At 51.3% G+C, this 15,864-nt stretch overlaps 1 protein-coding gene across 1 annotated transcript; it reads left to right on the plus strand.

The window, feature by feature from the left end:
• Positions 1 to 29: 29 nt before the first annotated feature.
• ZW10 (zw10 kinetochore protein) lies at positions 30 to 8,425 on the plus strand. Its single transcript, XM_039564987.1, has 16 exons — positions 30 to 166; positions 482 to 616; positions 1,144 to 1,245; positions 1,387 to 1,464; positions 1,576 to 1,735; positions 1,942 to 2,091; positions 2,504 to 2,695; positions 2,882 to 3,045; positions 3,231 to 3,413; positions 3,597 to 3,835; positions 4,191 to 4,262; positions 4,849 to 5,018; positions 5,575 to 5,705; positions 5,889 to 6,020; positions 6,224 to 6,426; positions 7,240 to 8,425. Exons 1-16 carry the CDS (start codon positions 41 to 43, stop codon positions 7,358 to 7,360), a joined length of 2,358 nt encoding a protein of 785 aa, XP_039420921.1. The 5' UTR covers positions 30 to 40; the 3' UTR covers positions 7,361 to 8,425.
• Positions 8,426 to 15,864: the final 7,439 nt, after the last annotated feature.

Raw genomic sequence — 15,864 nt, forward strand, 5'->3', positions numbered from 1 at the left:
CGGCCCCGTGTCCCTCGCGGCCGCCGTAGGGTGCGCGGCCATGGCGGGCAGAGCGGGGCGGGCGGGCTCGCTGGTGGCGGCCGTGCTGGAGCACTCGGGCCAGCTGGACAAGGAGCACCTGGGGGCCCACGTCGGGCGCCTCTCCCGCCGCGTCGAGGAGCTCAAGGTAAGGGACGGGCATGGAGGGGGCGTGGGGAGAGGCGCGGGACCGGCGCTGCGGCGGAGCCGCTCAGGACCGGGGTGTCCAGCACTGCGTCAGCTCGTGGTGCCCAGCCCTGGTTCATCCCGGGATGTCCAGCCCTGGGTCAGCTCGTGGTGCCCAGCCCTGGTTCATCCCGGGATGTCCAGCCCGGGGTCAGGGGGTGCCCAGCCCTGGTTCATCCCGCGGTGCCCCAGCCCTGTCAGGCTCGCTTGCTCTGCTCCCGGCGCTCCTGTGCTGCTCCCCGCGGGGTGACGCTGTCGCGCTGCTCGCTGTCCGTAGGAAGAGGTCTGGACCATGATGAACAGCAAATACAGCGAGTTCCTGCCCAGCGTGCAGAACAGAGAGGACCTGGTGGCAGAGGTGGAGGGGCTGTGCATGGACATCGACCTACTCAAGGCGGCCATCGAGAACGAGGTGACTCCGGGGGGGACATTCCGCTCCATTTCATCCCAAATCTGTAGCCCCACCCCGGCACGGAGTGTTGGGATTGGTTTGGGGGAGGAGGGCACAGCCCCAAATGTGCCAGAGCTCAAGGAGTGTCCGGACAACCCTTTCATGATGGGATTTTGGGGTGAGTGGCAGGACTCGATGATCCTGGGGGTCCCTTCCAGCTCAGGAGATTCTGTGATTCTGTGACTGAGATCCCTGGGTGGTCCTAAAGAATGCCTTGAGGTGGCACCAGGGTGTACATTAAGAGCTGTCATTAAGGGATTGTCACTCCTGTGTAGGTAGAGAAGTGTGTCACAGTGTCCTTCAGAGAGAAGTACCAGCCTTGGCTGTGGCAGGGGTTGTGACACAGGAATAAAAAGGATGGAGTCTTTTTTTCCTTCTCACCAAATTATTCTGTGAACAGAAATAAATGATAAATGAAATTTAAAGTAAGAGAAAAATGTGTGTGCTAACAAATGCTGCCAGCGAACTGAAAAATCTTGTTATTTTAGGTCCAGCAAGATCTAAATGTCGCTGTTACTGAGTTCACAGAGCTGAAGCAGCAGCTGGAGAGGGACTCAGTGGTCTTGAGTGTCCTGAAAAAGCTTCAGGAGGTGAGGAGGGGGAGCAAAAAATCCTGCTCCCCCGTCTCAGATATTATTCTGGGCTTCCCTTTGGAATAAGTGGCTGTAGCCTACAAATTGTAGTGTAGGAGCAGAGCTGCAGTGACACCTGCGTGTGTTTGGCCCTTGCAGTTTGACACAGCTGTGAAAGAGTTCAGCACTGCCCTGCTGGAAGAGAGGTACATGCGAGCAGCTCAGCGGCTGGAAAAGGTAACAGTGACCCCTTGGCAATGTAGATTCATGCACTGAATAAGTTGCAGAGGATGCTTTTCCCTGGCAGGGGCAGCGCTTGCCTGAGCTGTGTTTGCTCTCCCCCACCAGGCACGGAGCAGCCTCAGGAACGTGGAATCCCACAGGGGCTTTGAGCTGAGGATCCCGAAGGCCCTGCGCAAGGAGCTCACGGTGCAGGAGCAGAGCATCATCTACCAGCTCGGGAAGGAGTGGCAGAAGCTGATTGTGTGGAAGCTTCCCCATTCCAAAGGTGCTCACAGGTTTTCCTCTCTTTCCTTTCACTCTTTTCGCCCCCCTGAAGTGCCTGCTTTCACCTGCCAGGTGGGACATGCAGTGAAACTCTTGGGCTGAGGGGGTTAAACGAGCTCTTGCTCTGGGAGATCTTCGCTTCAGCTGACTGCAGTGGCTTCTGCTGTGACACTGTGACAGCCCTGGGTGTATCTGGTCTGTGTGCAGGGAGCAGCAGCCTGGAGGCCGTCGTGCTCTCGGAGCTGCACTTACATGCGGTGCCGCCGCAGGGTGAGGACACTGCTGTCCCAGCCGTCGCTGCCGTGCTGCAGGCCTTGGCTGTCATGGGAGAGCTGCACTACAAGCTCAAAGATTTTGGTAAGACTGACCCCAGAAACAGCCCCAGTAGCTCAGGTGGATAGTTCAGGCTTGTTTTAACGTGGATAGTGAGATCCACTTCACTCCAGCAGGACGCTGGAAAACGTCTCTCTCCTGGCTTGTGTTTCCCGCTGGGGTGAATGCTGGGGTTCTTATTAATAGGAGAACATTCATCCCAGTATTTACCTGGGATTATGTATCCTTTCCTGACAATTCAGTGTACTTTGATCTATGACTATGTGGTTTCATAGTCTGATGCTTAAAGAGCCTTACCTCATTAGTAATTCCCTGATAGAACTGATCGAGGGGGTGTTCCTTCCACTCCTTGCAGTCTCTAAATCCAGAATAGTCAGGGTTGGACCTCACTGGAGCAATCTGCTGTTGGAAAACCTCTGTTTTTCCCTTTCCTCAGGCCAGTTGTTGATGGAATACATCCTGAAGCCGCTGATCTCCTACCCATCTCTGGAGCCAGTCACAGAGGAGCAGCCAGATGTGTTCATCCTGAGGTTTAGGTCCCAGGAGCCTGCCTTGGATGAGTTCTCTCCTATAAAGGTGTTTGACAAGATCAAGCTGATTTTTGAAGTTCTGCACAAATACCTGCTAAGTAGGTAGTTCCTCTCTTTTGGAATTAGTTATGATCAATTAATTTAATGAGAGTTTTTTAGAATATCTTGATTGTTAATCAGCATTACGTGCAAGGAAAATTAAGGAGGAAAGGCCTTTGAACTGATGGAGGGTCTGGTCCAGGAAGCAGCTGTATTAAAATCCATTTTTCTTCTCTGGGATGCAGATGTGCCTCTGGAGGAGCCTGGGAAAGGCGGAAAGGACGGCAGAGTCACCCTGGCAGAGCTGCTGGGGGAGCTCATCTGGGAGGAGCTCTCAAACTGCCTCATTCACAGCTGCCTGGTGCACTCCCTCCCAACCAGCAGCAGCCAGCTGGAGCAGTACAAAGAGGTGGGTCCCAAAAACCCCCTCAGGCTTGAACACAGAGCCCAGGCACTCCAGTGTGATGTCATTCCAGTGGTTAATGCCCTCCAAAGCCTCCTTCATCCTTTGCTTTCGGCTTTGATACCCAATTTTAACTTTGTTCTGTGGTTTTAGGAGCCTGTGCTAACATAGAACACATCTGCTCTCCTCAGGTGATCGAATCCACAAAGGAATTTGAGAAAGCCCTGAAGGAGATGCAGTTTTTGAAGCAAGACAAGACTGCCTTGCTGAAATACGCCTGCAACGTCAATTTCCACTTCGCCAACAAGAAGTGCCAGGATTTGATCAAGGCAGCCAGGAAGCTGATGACCTCAGAAATACACAACACTGTAAAGGTGACTGGGGATGCCTCACACAGCTTTTCCATCTGGAAAACAATCTCTAAATATTTTTTAATAGTGCTGCAGTCTTGTGTTTATTGTGAGTCTTAAATCTCTGCCATTCAGTGCTTTTTAATCTTGCAGATTCTCCTTTCTGAGCTCTAAATTCTGTTACCCCTCTCTCTTGTTTTCCCTTAGATCACACCCGATTCCAGCGCAGCCCTACCGGAGCTCCCTGCTCCTTGGTCAGGAGACCACCCGAAAACGCACGGACCCTCCAACCTTCTGGACAGTGGGACCGTGAATTTGGGCAGTGAGAGCAGTCTGAGCCAGTCCACCCTGTCCCTGCCCACGTGCCGCATCAGCTCCTCCGTGCAGCAGCTCATGGAGCTGGCTTATAACACAATGGAGGAGGCCAAAACCAGCACAAAGTTCTGGTACTGTTGCCTTCCCCTCCCTCCCAGAAATGAAACTCGAGATAATTTTAGTAAGGAGGTGCATCTTTATTTGAAGGTCTCCAGGGGCAGTTGTGGAGAAGGTTCACACGTGGAGGAGCAGGGACAGTGTCCCCTTTCTTCTAGGGCTTCACGTATCTCCCTTCACACTGAACCTCGAGGTCACCACAGCCTCTGTGAGCTTTCCAGAGTGTTGACAGTGCTGCCATTGATCCTGACAATCTCCTCTTTGTGCCAGTGCTTCACTGCTCATAAAACCTTGTTCTGGGGCAGGTTGAGGGTTAGCTGTGAACAAGACATTAATGGCAGGCTGACATGAGGCCTCTTTCCCTTGTAGCTGTCTGCAGCTCTGCAACTGTGTCCGGGACATCTTCCACGTCTTCTGTGAGGTCGTGCCCAAATACCACAGGTGAGTGTGTCCATGTTTCCTGTTCTGAGGGGCAGTAATGCTGTTGGAACAGTCCCACTTGTCCACTACAGCCAGGGGCTCCATCAGGAGAAATCAACTATTCAATCTGTGATTAAACCATAGCTGTGCAAAGCCGGTGCTCGAGAGTTTCTGCATTGTCAATCTTACAGTGAAGGGCATGGGTGAAGTTCTCACGCAGCTGTATTTGTTTCCAGCCACGTTACTTTGACCCCAGGTCTGATGCACAGATTTTTCATGATGTTTTGTCTGCAAAAAAAGAGCAGCAATGGAGGTGGAAAGGTCACAATCCTGTTAGACAACTTCTCTCCCTTTTCCTCCCCGTAACTTTGCTGTAACAAAATACATTCCTGTTTGAAAGTCCATGGCTGGAAACAGTGTGGGATAACACAGGGTTCAAATGCCTCAGTGCCATTTCTTTTCCTGCCAGTTCCTGTGGGGATGTGAGAAGTTAAATGTTTTAACTCTGATGTCAATCGGGCCTTGCCTAGGGCAGACATGACCATTTTTCTAACAGAACCAGCTCTAAATAAACCCATTTCTTCCTTTTGCCTTCGTGTTGGGCCAGGGAGAACCTGCAGAAGCTGCCCCAGCTGGCTGCCATCCACTACAACAACTGCATGTACATCGTCCACCACCTGCTCACCCTGGGCCACCAGTTCCGCTACCTCACCGGCGCCGTGCTCAGCGACTGCGGAGGCACCTTCGTGGACATGGTGCCTGACTTCAGGAAGCTGGGTAACTTCCCACCTTTCCCTCTTGAAACTTGCCCATGGATCACGTGGGAATCAACCCTGGCAGTTGCTGCTGAATGGTTTCATGCAGGTGTGGCTGCTCACTCAGTGCGAGCAGCGGATTGGTATTTTTGAACAGGTGGCATTTTCCAGTTTAGGAAGTTTTGGCTCTTTGAAACCCATATCTCCTTGTCCTGAGCTGAGTCCCAAGAGCAGTTTGGTGTCCTGCCAGATGCAGCACTGTGTTTTTGGGTCTGCTGCTCAGTCCTGTGATATTTTCATTCGTTATCCTATGGAAATAAATTCCGAGATGAGTTTGTGTGAGCTAACAGGAGTCATCCACAGTTCATTCTGCTACTCTGCTGCTTTTTCCAGCAGTGTTGTAGCAATGCAAGCTGCATGAGAGCTCACTGGTTAAACTGGCTCTGGGAGATTGTTTGGAGACTGAAAATGTGATTAAAAATAAAACATTATAGCAAGTTCATTATTCAGCACTTACAGTCATAAATAGGCAGAGCAAATTTAATAATTGCTTCTCTCTGCTCATTTTGCTCCTGAAGGGATGGAGTGTTTTCTGGCTCAGATGCAAGTGCAGAAGCGAGGAGTCCTGGACAGGCTCTGGAGTGCCAGGAATTTTTCCAATATGGATGATGATGAGAATTATCGTGCAGCAAATAAATCCATAAAGCAGGTAAGGAAGGCAGAGAAAGAACACCCCAGTGCCTGCAGGTATCATGGGGAGGGTACAGTGTGTAATCCCAGGCTGTGTCTTTAGCAGGGTTGCTCCGCTGTTTCTCCCCGTTTGTACTCAGCTGATCCCCTGGGGCCTGCCTCAGTGTTGTTCCTGGTGTCACACTCAGCTGTTGCCTTGCAGGTGCTGCATCAGCTGAGGGGGCTGGGCACGGTGTGGCAGGATGTGCTCCCTGTGCACGTGTACTGCAAGGCCATGGGGACCTTACTGAACACAGCCCTGGCAGAGATTGTCACCAGGATTACTGCCCTGGAGGTAACAGCCACAGGGGGTGCTGGGGACAGCGTTTGTCACCTCCAGAAACTCTCCCCACAATCACATTTCAGGGGAAGGGTTCACTCAGACAGAAATTATAATGGTGTGTCCGTGGGAAATACTCACCGTCCAAATTTTCCATCTCGCTTGGCACTCCAAAATTAAAGTTCACTTCCCCTCTGTTCATGTTTTCCCCTTCCCAGGATATCTCTGCAGAGGGTGCAGACAGGCTGTACTCACTCTGCAAGATCATGGTGGATGAGGGACCCCAAGTTTTCACCCCTCTGCTTGAAGAGGACAAAAATAAGAAGTACCAGGAGGAAGTTCCTGTCTATGTGCAGAAGTGGATGACATTCAGGGAGCTGATGATCATCCTGCGGGCCAACCTCCAGGAGATCGTGGATCGGTAGGTGTTCTCCTTTCCAGCTGGTTCTCCAGACCTGTGCCAGGGAGTTGGGGTTCAGAGGAGAGGCAGAAACTGCTAGCAAGGGTCAGGATCAGCTCCTGGTTGTGGCTGGGTCTTCACAGCCCATTTAAAATTTGCTCATGTATTTCTTTTCTGAAGAAAAAAGCAAAATGGTAAAAAAACAGGTGCCATGAGAGATCCAAAGCACAGCTTGTGCATCCCCTTGGCTTCTCCAAGTTCAGGAATACTTCACAGGGAGCAGCCTGGCGTTTTGCCTGCTGCTGTCCTTCCACCCAAGTGCTTTTTTCTTCCTCCTTTTGCCTTGCAATGGGGAATTCATCTGCCTTATCCATAAGGATTTGCATCGTTACTTCTGTTACTTTAGTTGGCATGAGTTGTCAGCAGCTGGGCATTCCCTGCTCCCAGCTGCCTCGCAGAGAGCTCTGAAGGGCAGAACACCCTGTCTCCAGCAGGTAAAGCCAGGAAGGGACAGGGAAAGCAGCTCCTGCCCTGGGCCCTGCTCTTGGAAACATCTAAGTCACCAAAGCTTCCCAACTCTTCCACCAGTGCATAAAGCACTTTTTTGTGTTGTTAAGGAGGCAAATGGGAGTTTTGCAGGCAGGCTCTAGTCTTATTTAGGAGAAGGAAAAGGTTCTGAGTGCAAAAATCACCTCCCCCCTTTGTGTACCTGGCTAAACAATTCTGGACTCCCGTACCTGGATTGCTGACGCTGGCACAGGTCCTTGGAGGCTCGTTTGAGGTGCCATTTCTGGGCAAGTGGGTGAAATAAAGCTCTCCCTGTCTCCCCTCCAGGTGGGCAGATGGGAAGGGGCCTCTGGCAGAGCAGTTCTCAGCAGCTGAGGTGAAGAGCCTGATCCGAGCCTTGTTCCAGAACACAGAGAGGAGAGCGGCAGCACTGGCCAAGATCAAGTGACTCCAGTTTACATGTGCACCTGCACCTCGTGGTGCTGCAGAGCAAACCAACACTTCCAAACACGTTTTTGGTTGCACCTTTCTTATTTGTACTGGTCTGGAAAACTTGGGAATTGGGGAAGCGCTCCCTGGAGCTTGGCTGGGGGGAAGGAGCATTTCCTGGCTCAGTGTTTGTGTAACCTCATCTCAGGCTGGGCTCAGGGCGCTGCAGGGGCGTTCTCAGTGCTCAGCTGGGACTCTTCTATGCAGTTCTGTGTCAGTGGACCTGCAGCCCTTCTGTGACCTCCTCTGTCCCTCAAACCACACATGGAAGCCACAGACTGGGAGAGCTTTGGATGTCCTTCCAAACTTTCCCATCTCAGGTTCCCCTGAGGAGCAGACCTTAAGGGGGAGACAGTTTAGGGAGGGATGTGGGGAAGAGAGATCCTGTGCTGAATGAACCATTGATCAGATCAGAGGGATTCTCACAAGGAGGAAAATTCTCTTTCTTCTCATGGAAAATGTCTTCAAACTGACTTAGAACTTTTCAATCCCACTTTCCCAACTGTAGAAGCCATTTCATCTCGTTCCTTTATGTTTTTGTTGGGTGTGAACTGGGTAACTGTGGTGTCTTCCTGGTGTTACATTTTCTGTCCTTAAAGAATAATGAGAGAAATAATAGAAAATAATGAAAAACCAGTATAAAAAGGGAATGAAAGGTACACTCACAGCGTTATCTCTTAAGTCACAAAAGGCTCTGTTTGATCCTTCGTGCCCTGTCAGAAGATTTTCAGTCAGAGTTTAATGTTTTAATCTGTTGTCCCCTGTTGTCTCCTTGTCCTTGGCACTTTTGTTCCAAGTGTTTGTGCAGGGGCTGAGGCTTTCCTGTCACCCCAGTCCTCGCAGAAATCCCTCTGGTTTTGTTTTTCCCTCCTCCAAGTGTTCCCAGAACACTGGCATCTCGTGGGGTCCCCAGCCCCCCTAAACATGGCCAAAAAACATCTATTTTGAAAAACTCTTCTCCCCTGTAGATTGTTCACAGAATTGTAATTTCCTACTTTCTTTAATAAACTATTTCTACTGCGCACATCTGGGAGTCTCTTTGGGTTACAGTGACACAGGAGGAGCCAGTCCTGGGCTGTTTGGCACTTGTAGGGAGGGCACAGTGTTGGTCTGTGGAGTCCTTGCCTGATTTCTAGTGGATCTAATAAAAGAAATAAAAAAGGAACCAAAAAAAGGAATCAGTACCATGAAAGAGGCTCAGCCAAGGGGGCCTAGTCAGGCAGATCATGGAATCACAGCCCGGTTTGGGTCCGTAAAGCTCATCCAGTGCCACCCCCTGCCAGGTGCCACCACCCCAGGTTGCTCCAAGCCCTGTCCAACCTGGCCTGGAGCACTTCCAGGGAGCATCCAAACCTCAGGGCAGCCTGTGCCTCACCAAGGGCCTTAAGAAGTTAAGTTAATGCCCTTTTCCCCCCCATTTCCAAACAGTTCATTTGTCATTTGTCGGCTGAGCTTGCAAGTTGCTGAGGACCCAAATCCCAGAGAGGGAAAAGGGAAAGGCTTTTCAGGAGGCTGGATGGAATTCCTGCATTTTAACCGCAGGGGAGTCACCCCGGGGTGGCACTCGGAGCACTTTGGCACCGGGGTGACCCCGAGACGGAGCAGAGCCCGGCTGTGCCCCCGGGCTGGCCCCACATCGCAGCCCAGACAGGCAGCCCCGGCTGTGACACACGGTGGCCACTCGCCCTCCCGGATGAAGTCCCAGCTGATGTCACCGGGGCTGCAGGGCGGCCAGGTCCCTGCAGCATCCCCGTCTGCAGGGGCTGGACTGCTCTGCCCAGCCCCTTCCTCTTCAGAGCCAAAAACCCAACAGAAAGCCACCCCCCCCTCCGGAGTTTTCAGCGATTTCTGCGGCACTGACTGGCCCCAGGGGCACCAGGGAAAATACAACAATCCGTACTGAGAAGGCTGAGGAGGAAACCCAGATGTGTGACAGTCCTAAGGTGCCACCCCCCTAAGGTGCCGCAGGGAACATTCCAGGCTCAGCAAATCCAGCAGTGAGGAATTCCTGCAGAGCCCTGCAGAGCCCTGAGCCTGCTGTCACGGAGCTTCCACCCCATTAACTGCTCCTGTCCCCAGGGCCCCGGCACAGGCAAAGGTAGGGAGATGTTCCTGAGCTGCCCGGGGCTGCAGTTCCAGCAGCTGCTCTCCCTGAACCGCTGCCCTGCTCTCTTTCGGGGCTGTTTCCTCCAGGATTTCACCCCAGCTGTTGAACAGCAGTCAAACAGGCGCTGGGTTTGGTTTTTTTCACTCCCTGCTCCTGGAGGGGGCACTGAAATCCACGTCAAGGGCAGCAGGATTTTCCCTTTCTGGTTCTTTCTCAAGAAGCATTGCCTTTGGAGAACCTTCCTGCACCGTGTGCTTCCCTGGGGACACATCCCTGGCAGGGCTTTGGCTCTACGAGGTATAAAATGGAGTTGCAATCACCGTCCTGCCAGGGAGTTATCCACCTGCGAAGATCTACAGGTCTCTGGGTGCTCTTTAGAGGCTGCTAAACACCCGGTAAAATTAACTCCGTGCGCTCCAGGGCAGCCTCCGCTTTCCCTGGGCAGTTAAGCTGCCAGCATTCCCGGGAAATCTGTCATTGTTCAGCTCAGCGGCTTCTCCCTCAGCGAGGAAAAGGCGAATCCAGGAGTGGCAGGATATTCCTGCCAGTCTTCGAAGTGAGATATTCGAGTGAGAGGCTGCCCAACCTAACCTCCTTCCTCGGGACAGAAATGAAGGTTTCCCCAGCCAGCAGCAGCTTTTTTCCTGTGCTCAGATCCTGGTTGTGTTCTCCTGTATCCTGACTTTCTTCCCCTCCACGACACAGCACAAAGTCTTGGCCAGTGCTGCTACCCAAAAACATCTGCCTCCAAGCTCCCTCACACAGCCTCATTATGGATCCTAATTAAATAATTACACATTTTCACTCTCTGTAATTACAGCCACTACTTATGTAAATAAATATGCTGCCTGCGATTACAAAATTATGAAAAGCTATTAGAAAATATAGATTCGGTTAAGGAGAAAATCACTTCAGAGCAGCTTCTGCCCAGGCCCGCGCCTCCCGAGCAGCTCTCCCTTGTCCCCTTCACACCCTGACACCTCGTTTGGCACCAGGAAACCCTTTCCCTCCTGGAATTCTCTGCATTTCTCCAGGCTACAAAGTGCAACATCTTTAATGCATCTTGACAGAGAAATAACTCCCCTTTATGCCAGCGTTTACCAGCAGCGGTGCTGCAAGGCACGACCCTTAGGGGAGTAAAGCTCCAATACAGCCTTTCCTTCAGCTTTCTTATTTATTTCCTCCACCTTTCTGATTTATTTCCTCCCCTAAATTCACACGGGGGACTTCCTCAGCACTTTAAAGCAGCGGCCTCGATACCTCCCTGAAGGATCACCTAAAGCTCAAACAAAATAATGCCCTCTTTTTCTTTCTGTTTCACTTCTGCAGCAGTTTGGCAAGCACAGCTTTCCTCGGGGCAAGCAGCTTCCTGCAGCTCGGGAATGCTCAGGTTTGCAAAGCAGCCCGTGCCGACTGGAAAAGGGGGAAAAAAATAAAAAGGATTTAATTTAGGAAGTGCTGCGGTACCCATTTATCAGCTCGGATGCACATCAGCCCAATTTACCCTCCTGGAACAGACTTCTATAATTACTCCGAGAACTGCTGAGCGAAGGAGGAAACCGAACACACCTGTGAGCATCAACTATTTCCACGGCTTTTTCCCATCTTTGCTTGACACAACGAACCAAAAATGATCCCGAATGGGAGAACAACGATCCTGAGCCCTGGGGACCTGCCAGATTGTGTCACCCCTTGTGGCCCAGCAGAGCTTTTGTACGGTGCTAAGGAGCTGCTTGGCTTAACAGAGTTGCCATCTGTGACTCAAAAATAGACACATATTTTAGTAGGACCCGGCAATCCAGATATATTTCTTCTCTTTGTTTCGAACCAGAGAGTTGTACGATTCTCAGTGCAGCTGCAAAGCTCAAAAGGTGCCAGGCTAACACGCGTATAATTAACTGGCTGAAGTTCCTAACTAATTAATTCGGCTTTTCCAGCAGTTTGAGCTCCGCAGCGGCTCAGGGCTGTGACTCAGCCCGACTCACTCGAGCGTTATCTGCACTGCTGAAGCCTCGTCCAACGCTGATAAACCCGAGGGCAGCGCTGACCGTCCAGCACAGAGCGGGGATTTTTATTTTGGCTGCTGTAAACCCCCGCAGCAGCCCAAGCACAGCATCCTCACCCCATCAGCAGTATCGGTCCTCACTCACTCGCTCGAGTTTGGAGAAGCAGTTTAACAAATCACCCCAAACACAGCACTGGGACAAAGTTCCTGTATCTGAGCCCAAAGCTCGCTTTTCTCACCCCAGCATTACAAAGAGATGCTTCGCACGTGCGAGAAAACATCATTTTCCCCGGTGCCAGGGAGATTTTTGCTTTTCTCATCTGCGAGGTGATGAGTCAGCCCCGTGTTTGCAGGCAAGGAAGGGGGAAAGCTGCTCTTCACATCGCTTACAAACGCTTTCGGGAGCTGCTCTTTCCTGCAGGGCTGCACGGAGGAACCTTGGGCACCCCTTGGGCACCGGGGAGGCTCCAGCTGCGCTCCGGCTCTGCTGCCACGGGCCGGGGCTGCCTTTCCTCATCAACACGTTCGCGTTTCACTGCGGGAAGATTTGTCAATGGCTGAGAAGCGAAGGGGAGGCAGAGAACAAAGGCTTTTGACGTTTGTCGTGTTCCCCGCAGCCTCTCTGTCCCCGGCGCCGCGGGGAGAGGGCAGCAGCTGCTGTTGCAGGGATGCTGCTGTTGTCACCCTCTGGGGAAAAAAAAAAAAGACATTTCCACGAGGCCAGAAGGCACAGCTCGCACGGATTTCTGCACCAAAGGGGCGCAGGAGGCCCCGTTCCCCCGTCCCCGGTGACACCAGCGCTGCCTTCCCACCCGCAGCGCTTTGCTGCTCTCCAGTTTTCCCCTTAAAAGTCGGATTTGATCCCTCCTGGGCAAAGTGGAGGGGCTCTAATGATGATTTATCCCCTTCACCCTGCAGAGAAAGCAAAATTCGGACCCTCTCTGCAGCAGGACGGTGTTTTTAACCCACTGTGGCCTGTGCCCTTTGACATCTCCTCAGGAGCCACCTCTGGAGGGGATGTGTGTCCCAAAAAGAAGCCCATCTCCCGTCCCAGAGAACCAAAGCACAGCCCCGAGCCTCCAAAGCTCCCTGCCCCTGCTTCCTCATTTCAGAGGTGATGATCTAATGAGTCATTAAAGACAAACAAGAAATAGGAGAAAGCGTTTGACTTAGCACTTCTTCCCAAAAAATACTGTAGCTGCAGAATTTTAAGCAGAGCGAGCCAGAGCAATTTTAATAATATTAAGCTTAAATTGACAGGGAAAAGGGTGAATACAAAAGAGTAACAAAAACCCAAATATATATAAACCATAAAGCTTTGTGAAAAGAATATGATTAAGCTTTCAAAGTTATACATTGAAAATTTAGGCAGTGCTGGGAGTGAGGGCTTTTTCTTCTCTGGTTAAGAAGCACCCTCCCATGTAATCACAGAACAAAGGCTGCAATAATTCATACGAAGGGAGCTGGTGCTTGCAGCCTTGGTGCTGGTTTCCATGTCCAGCTCCGGTGGCACAGCCTGGGTGTGTGTGCTCTCTGTGCTCCTGGGCACGTGTGCCACCCTGCTTGCCACCTTCTTCTGCCAGAGAAACCAGGAACTGCTGCCCAGCAGTGACAGCAGAGCCCCGGTCTGTGCACCTCGGCTGCTCTCCCTCAGCCTCAGGCAGAACCCACAGCTTTACAGTAAAGATCAATGTGCAGTTTTACTGTACAGATAAACGTGAAGGTCCCCGCGTGCGTTTCCTGCGTTAATTTTCATTGTTGCAGCCGTGAAAACGAGAGCCAGGCTGGCACACAGGGATGAAATCCTTCAGCAGCAGCAGAGAGGCTCCAGAGCAGAGGGGATGCTGAGGGTCAGGGATGGAGCAGCAGCTCCCAGAAGGTCCCCGGGGATGGATTTTTGCTCCTCACCAGGCTCAGCTCTGCCCTCACACCCTTTCCTCCAGGCTGTACAGACCGGGCCGCATCTCCAGATCATCACTGCACCAAAAAGAGCCTCTTAGCCTCTGATTTAGGACAAATCCCAGCATTTCCCGTGGACAAAGCCAGCCTGCAGGAGCTGTTGACACCAGCTCCCTCCCCAGCTCTGAAGTTGCATTTGTGAAATGGCTGTATTGATCCCAGCAGGTAATTACTGGTTAATTACTGATAATTGCTCCTACCACGACAGTTCCTGCAGTGGCTCTGTCACTTCTCTCGAGGTGAGGTCTGCAGTGTTTGATAAATTCTCACCTCATGTTTGAGAGCTTAACAGGTTTGCAGCAGTTTTGTTTGAGATTTGGTTTGGGGTTTTTTTTTAAAGGATGGTGGAGGGATTAAAGAAGCAGAGTGAGTCTGTGGTGTCCCCTCCTCCTTAAAAGTGTCACCTGTCCCTTTTACCACAGGTGTGTACATGGCACGCTTTTGGGTGACACTGCCCTGAGAGATTGCAGGACACAGGGTGGTAAGAGAACAACTGAGATTTGGCAAATAAATGGTAAATAATTAAGGATATGACTCCTACAGGGCTGATTTTTCACTGTCACATAAATAACAGCAACAACAACAATAATAACAGGCCAATATTGCCAGATACCAGGGGGATTAAACATCAAATTAATGTTTAGCAAGGTTAGGATTAAGCAGAAATAACAGCTTTATGATTAGAGTCTGCAACTGCTGCTGATAATGACTGATTATGCTCCTGCAGAGGAAGAATTACAAGTGCTTAAGGACAAATAACCCTCCCGAAGTTGCTGGCAGCCTAAAGCTGAGAAGCACAGACATAAATCATCTGTGTAATGGGGCTGGTGCTTTGTGGACAGAGCAGGGAGGTGAGGGAGGATGTGAGTGGTTTCCAAGAGATAAAACGATAAAACACTTGCTTGTCTCCATGTCACCGCTATCAAAGCGCCGGGGAGGAGTTAAACTGAGCAAAAACAGGATAAAAAAAAAAATCTTCTCAAGTCCTCTCTGCGTGGGATTTTGGAGCCCTTGTGGCAGGGCTCTTGTTTATGTGAAATCATTTTATCTGGAGGTTGGCAGCGTCTGTCTGCAGTTTCCAGCCCATTAGGTCGGTGTTTATGGAGCTCCTCACCTCCTCTGGGCTCCTTCCATGGACTGGTTTTCCATGGGTTTGTTTTCTCCCGGCCTGGACACGGCAGCAAGGCAGAGGCAGCAGATCTGTCCCGCTGTGTAAAGATGGAAATGGGGGAGAGAGAGAGTCCCGGGGGGAAGCCCCACTCACAGGGGAGAGACATGGAGCAAGTCCTGATAGAGCCTTTCACAGGAAAAAAGCACTGAGCAGAGCTGGAAATGGGGCCGGGACACGGGGTGGGAGCAGTGACAAGTGAGGAGACTGAGTGGGGAGCTGCCGTGACAGAGGGACCGAGTCTCCTCCTCTTGCAGGATGTTCCATCCCATTCCATACACAAATCCACCTGCTGAAACACCCCTGGTGTGTGGAAGCCCCATCAGACTACTCACAATAAGGAAAATAAACCTGGGGTCCCAACTGCGCCGTTTCTTTGTGTCAGTTCGAAATTCACGGTCGTGCTAACGCAGCAAACGTGACTTTGTCTGAGTGGGGCTCTCCCAAAGGCACATTCCTGCAGCAGACACAGTGATGGGGAGTGTTTTCATCAAATCTCCCTCACCAGAGATATTCCAGAAGCATCTGGACACCATCCTGTGCTCTGGGATGAGCAGGGAGATGGGAGCAGGTGGTCCCTTCCAACCTGGGACCTATCCTGGGATTCTTTCTGCTGGGATAGTAATATTTGCTCGACTCATAAACAGAATTTTCTGGGCCATTATCACAGAAAACTAAAACCCTGCTGCACATGGATCTGTGTATTTGCAGGAGAACCTGAGGGGGAAAAAAAATCACAAAGATTTAACGAATTAAAAACGAATTTTCATGGGATGATGGCACTTCAGCACATTTGGAAACAGATGAAACTCTTCAACACATTAAAAGGAAATCAGAGAAATCCGTGATGTGTGTGTGCCACATCCTCCCCGTGTCCCCTGACACTCAACCACCGTGCTCAGAGTTTATTGTTGTCTACTCCGGGCAGTGTTGAGCTCCAGCACTTCCCAAACACCCAGTTCCTATGGATGAGGAGCAGAGGGTCAGGCTGCCCCCCACCCATGCTGGATTCCCCTTTCCTCCTTTTGCTGTTGCATCTCCCTCCATTTCCTCCCAGCCAGGAAGAGTTTCACAGAATCACAGAATCACAGAATTCAGACAAACACCGCTTGACTTTTGGAAGTATGAAGTTTTTCTGCTCCCTGTAATTACTCCAGATCTCCAGGCAAGCCTCAGGCAGCTCTCAGCCTGGCTGGAGTCCCTGCTTTTTCCACAGGGAGGGAA

This window comes from Corvus cornix, chromosome 24 (genome assembly GCF_000738735.6).
Source record: "Corvus cornix cornix isolate S_Up_H32 chromosome 24, ASM73873v5, whole genome shotgun sequence".
NCBI lineage: Eukaryota > Metazoa > Chordata > Aves > Passeriformes > Corvidae > Corvus > Corvus cornix.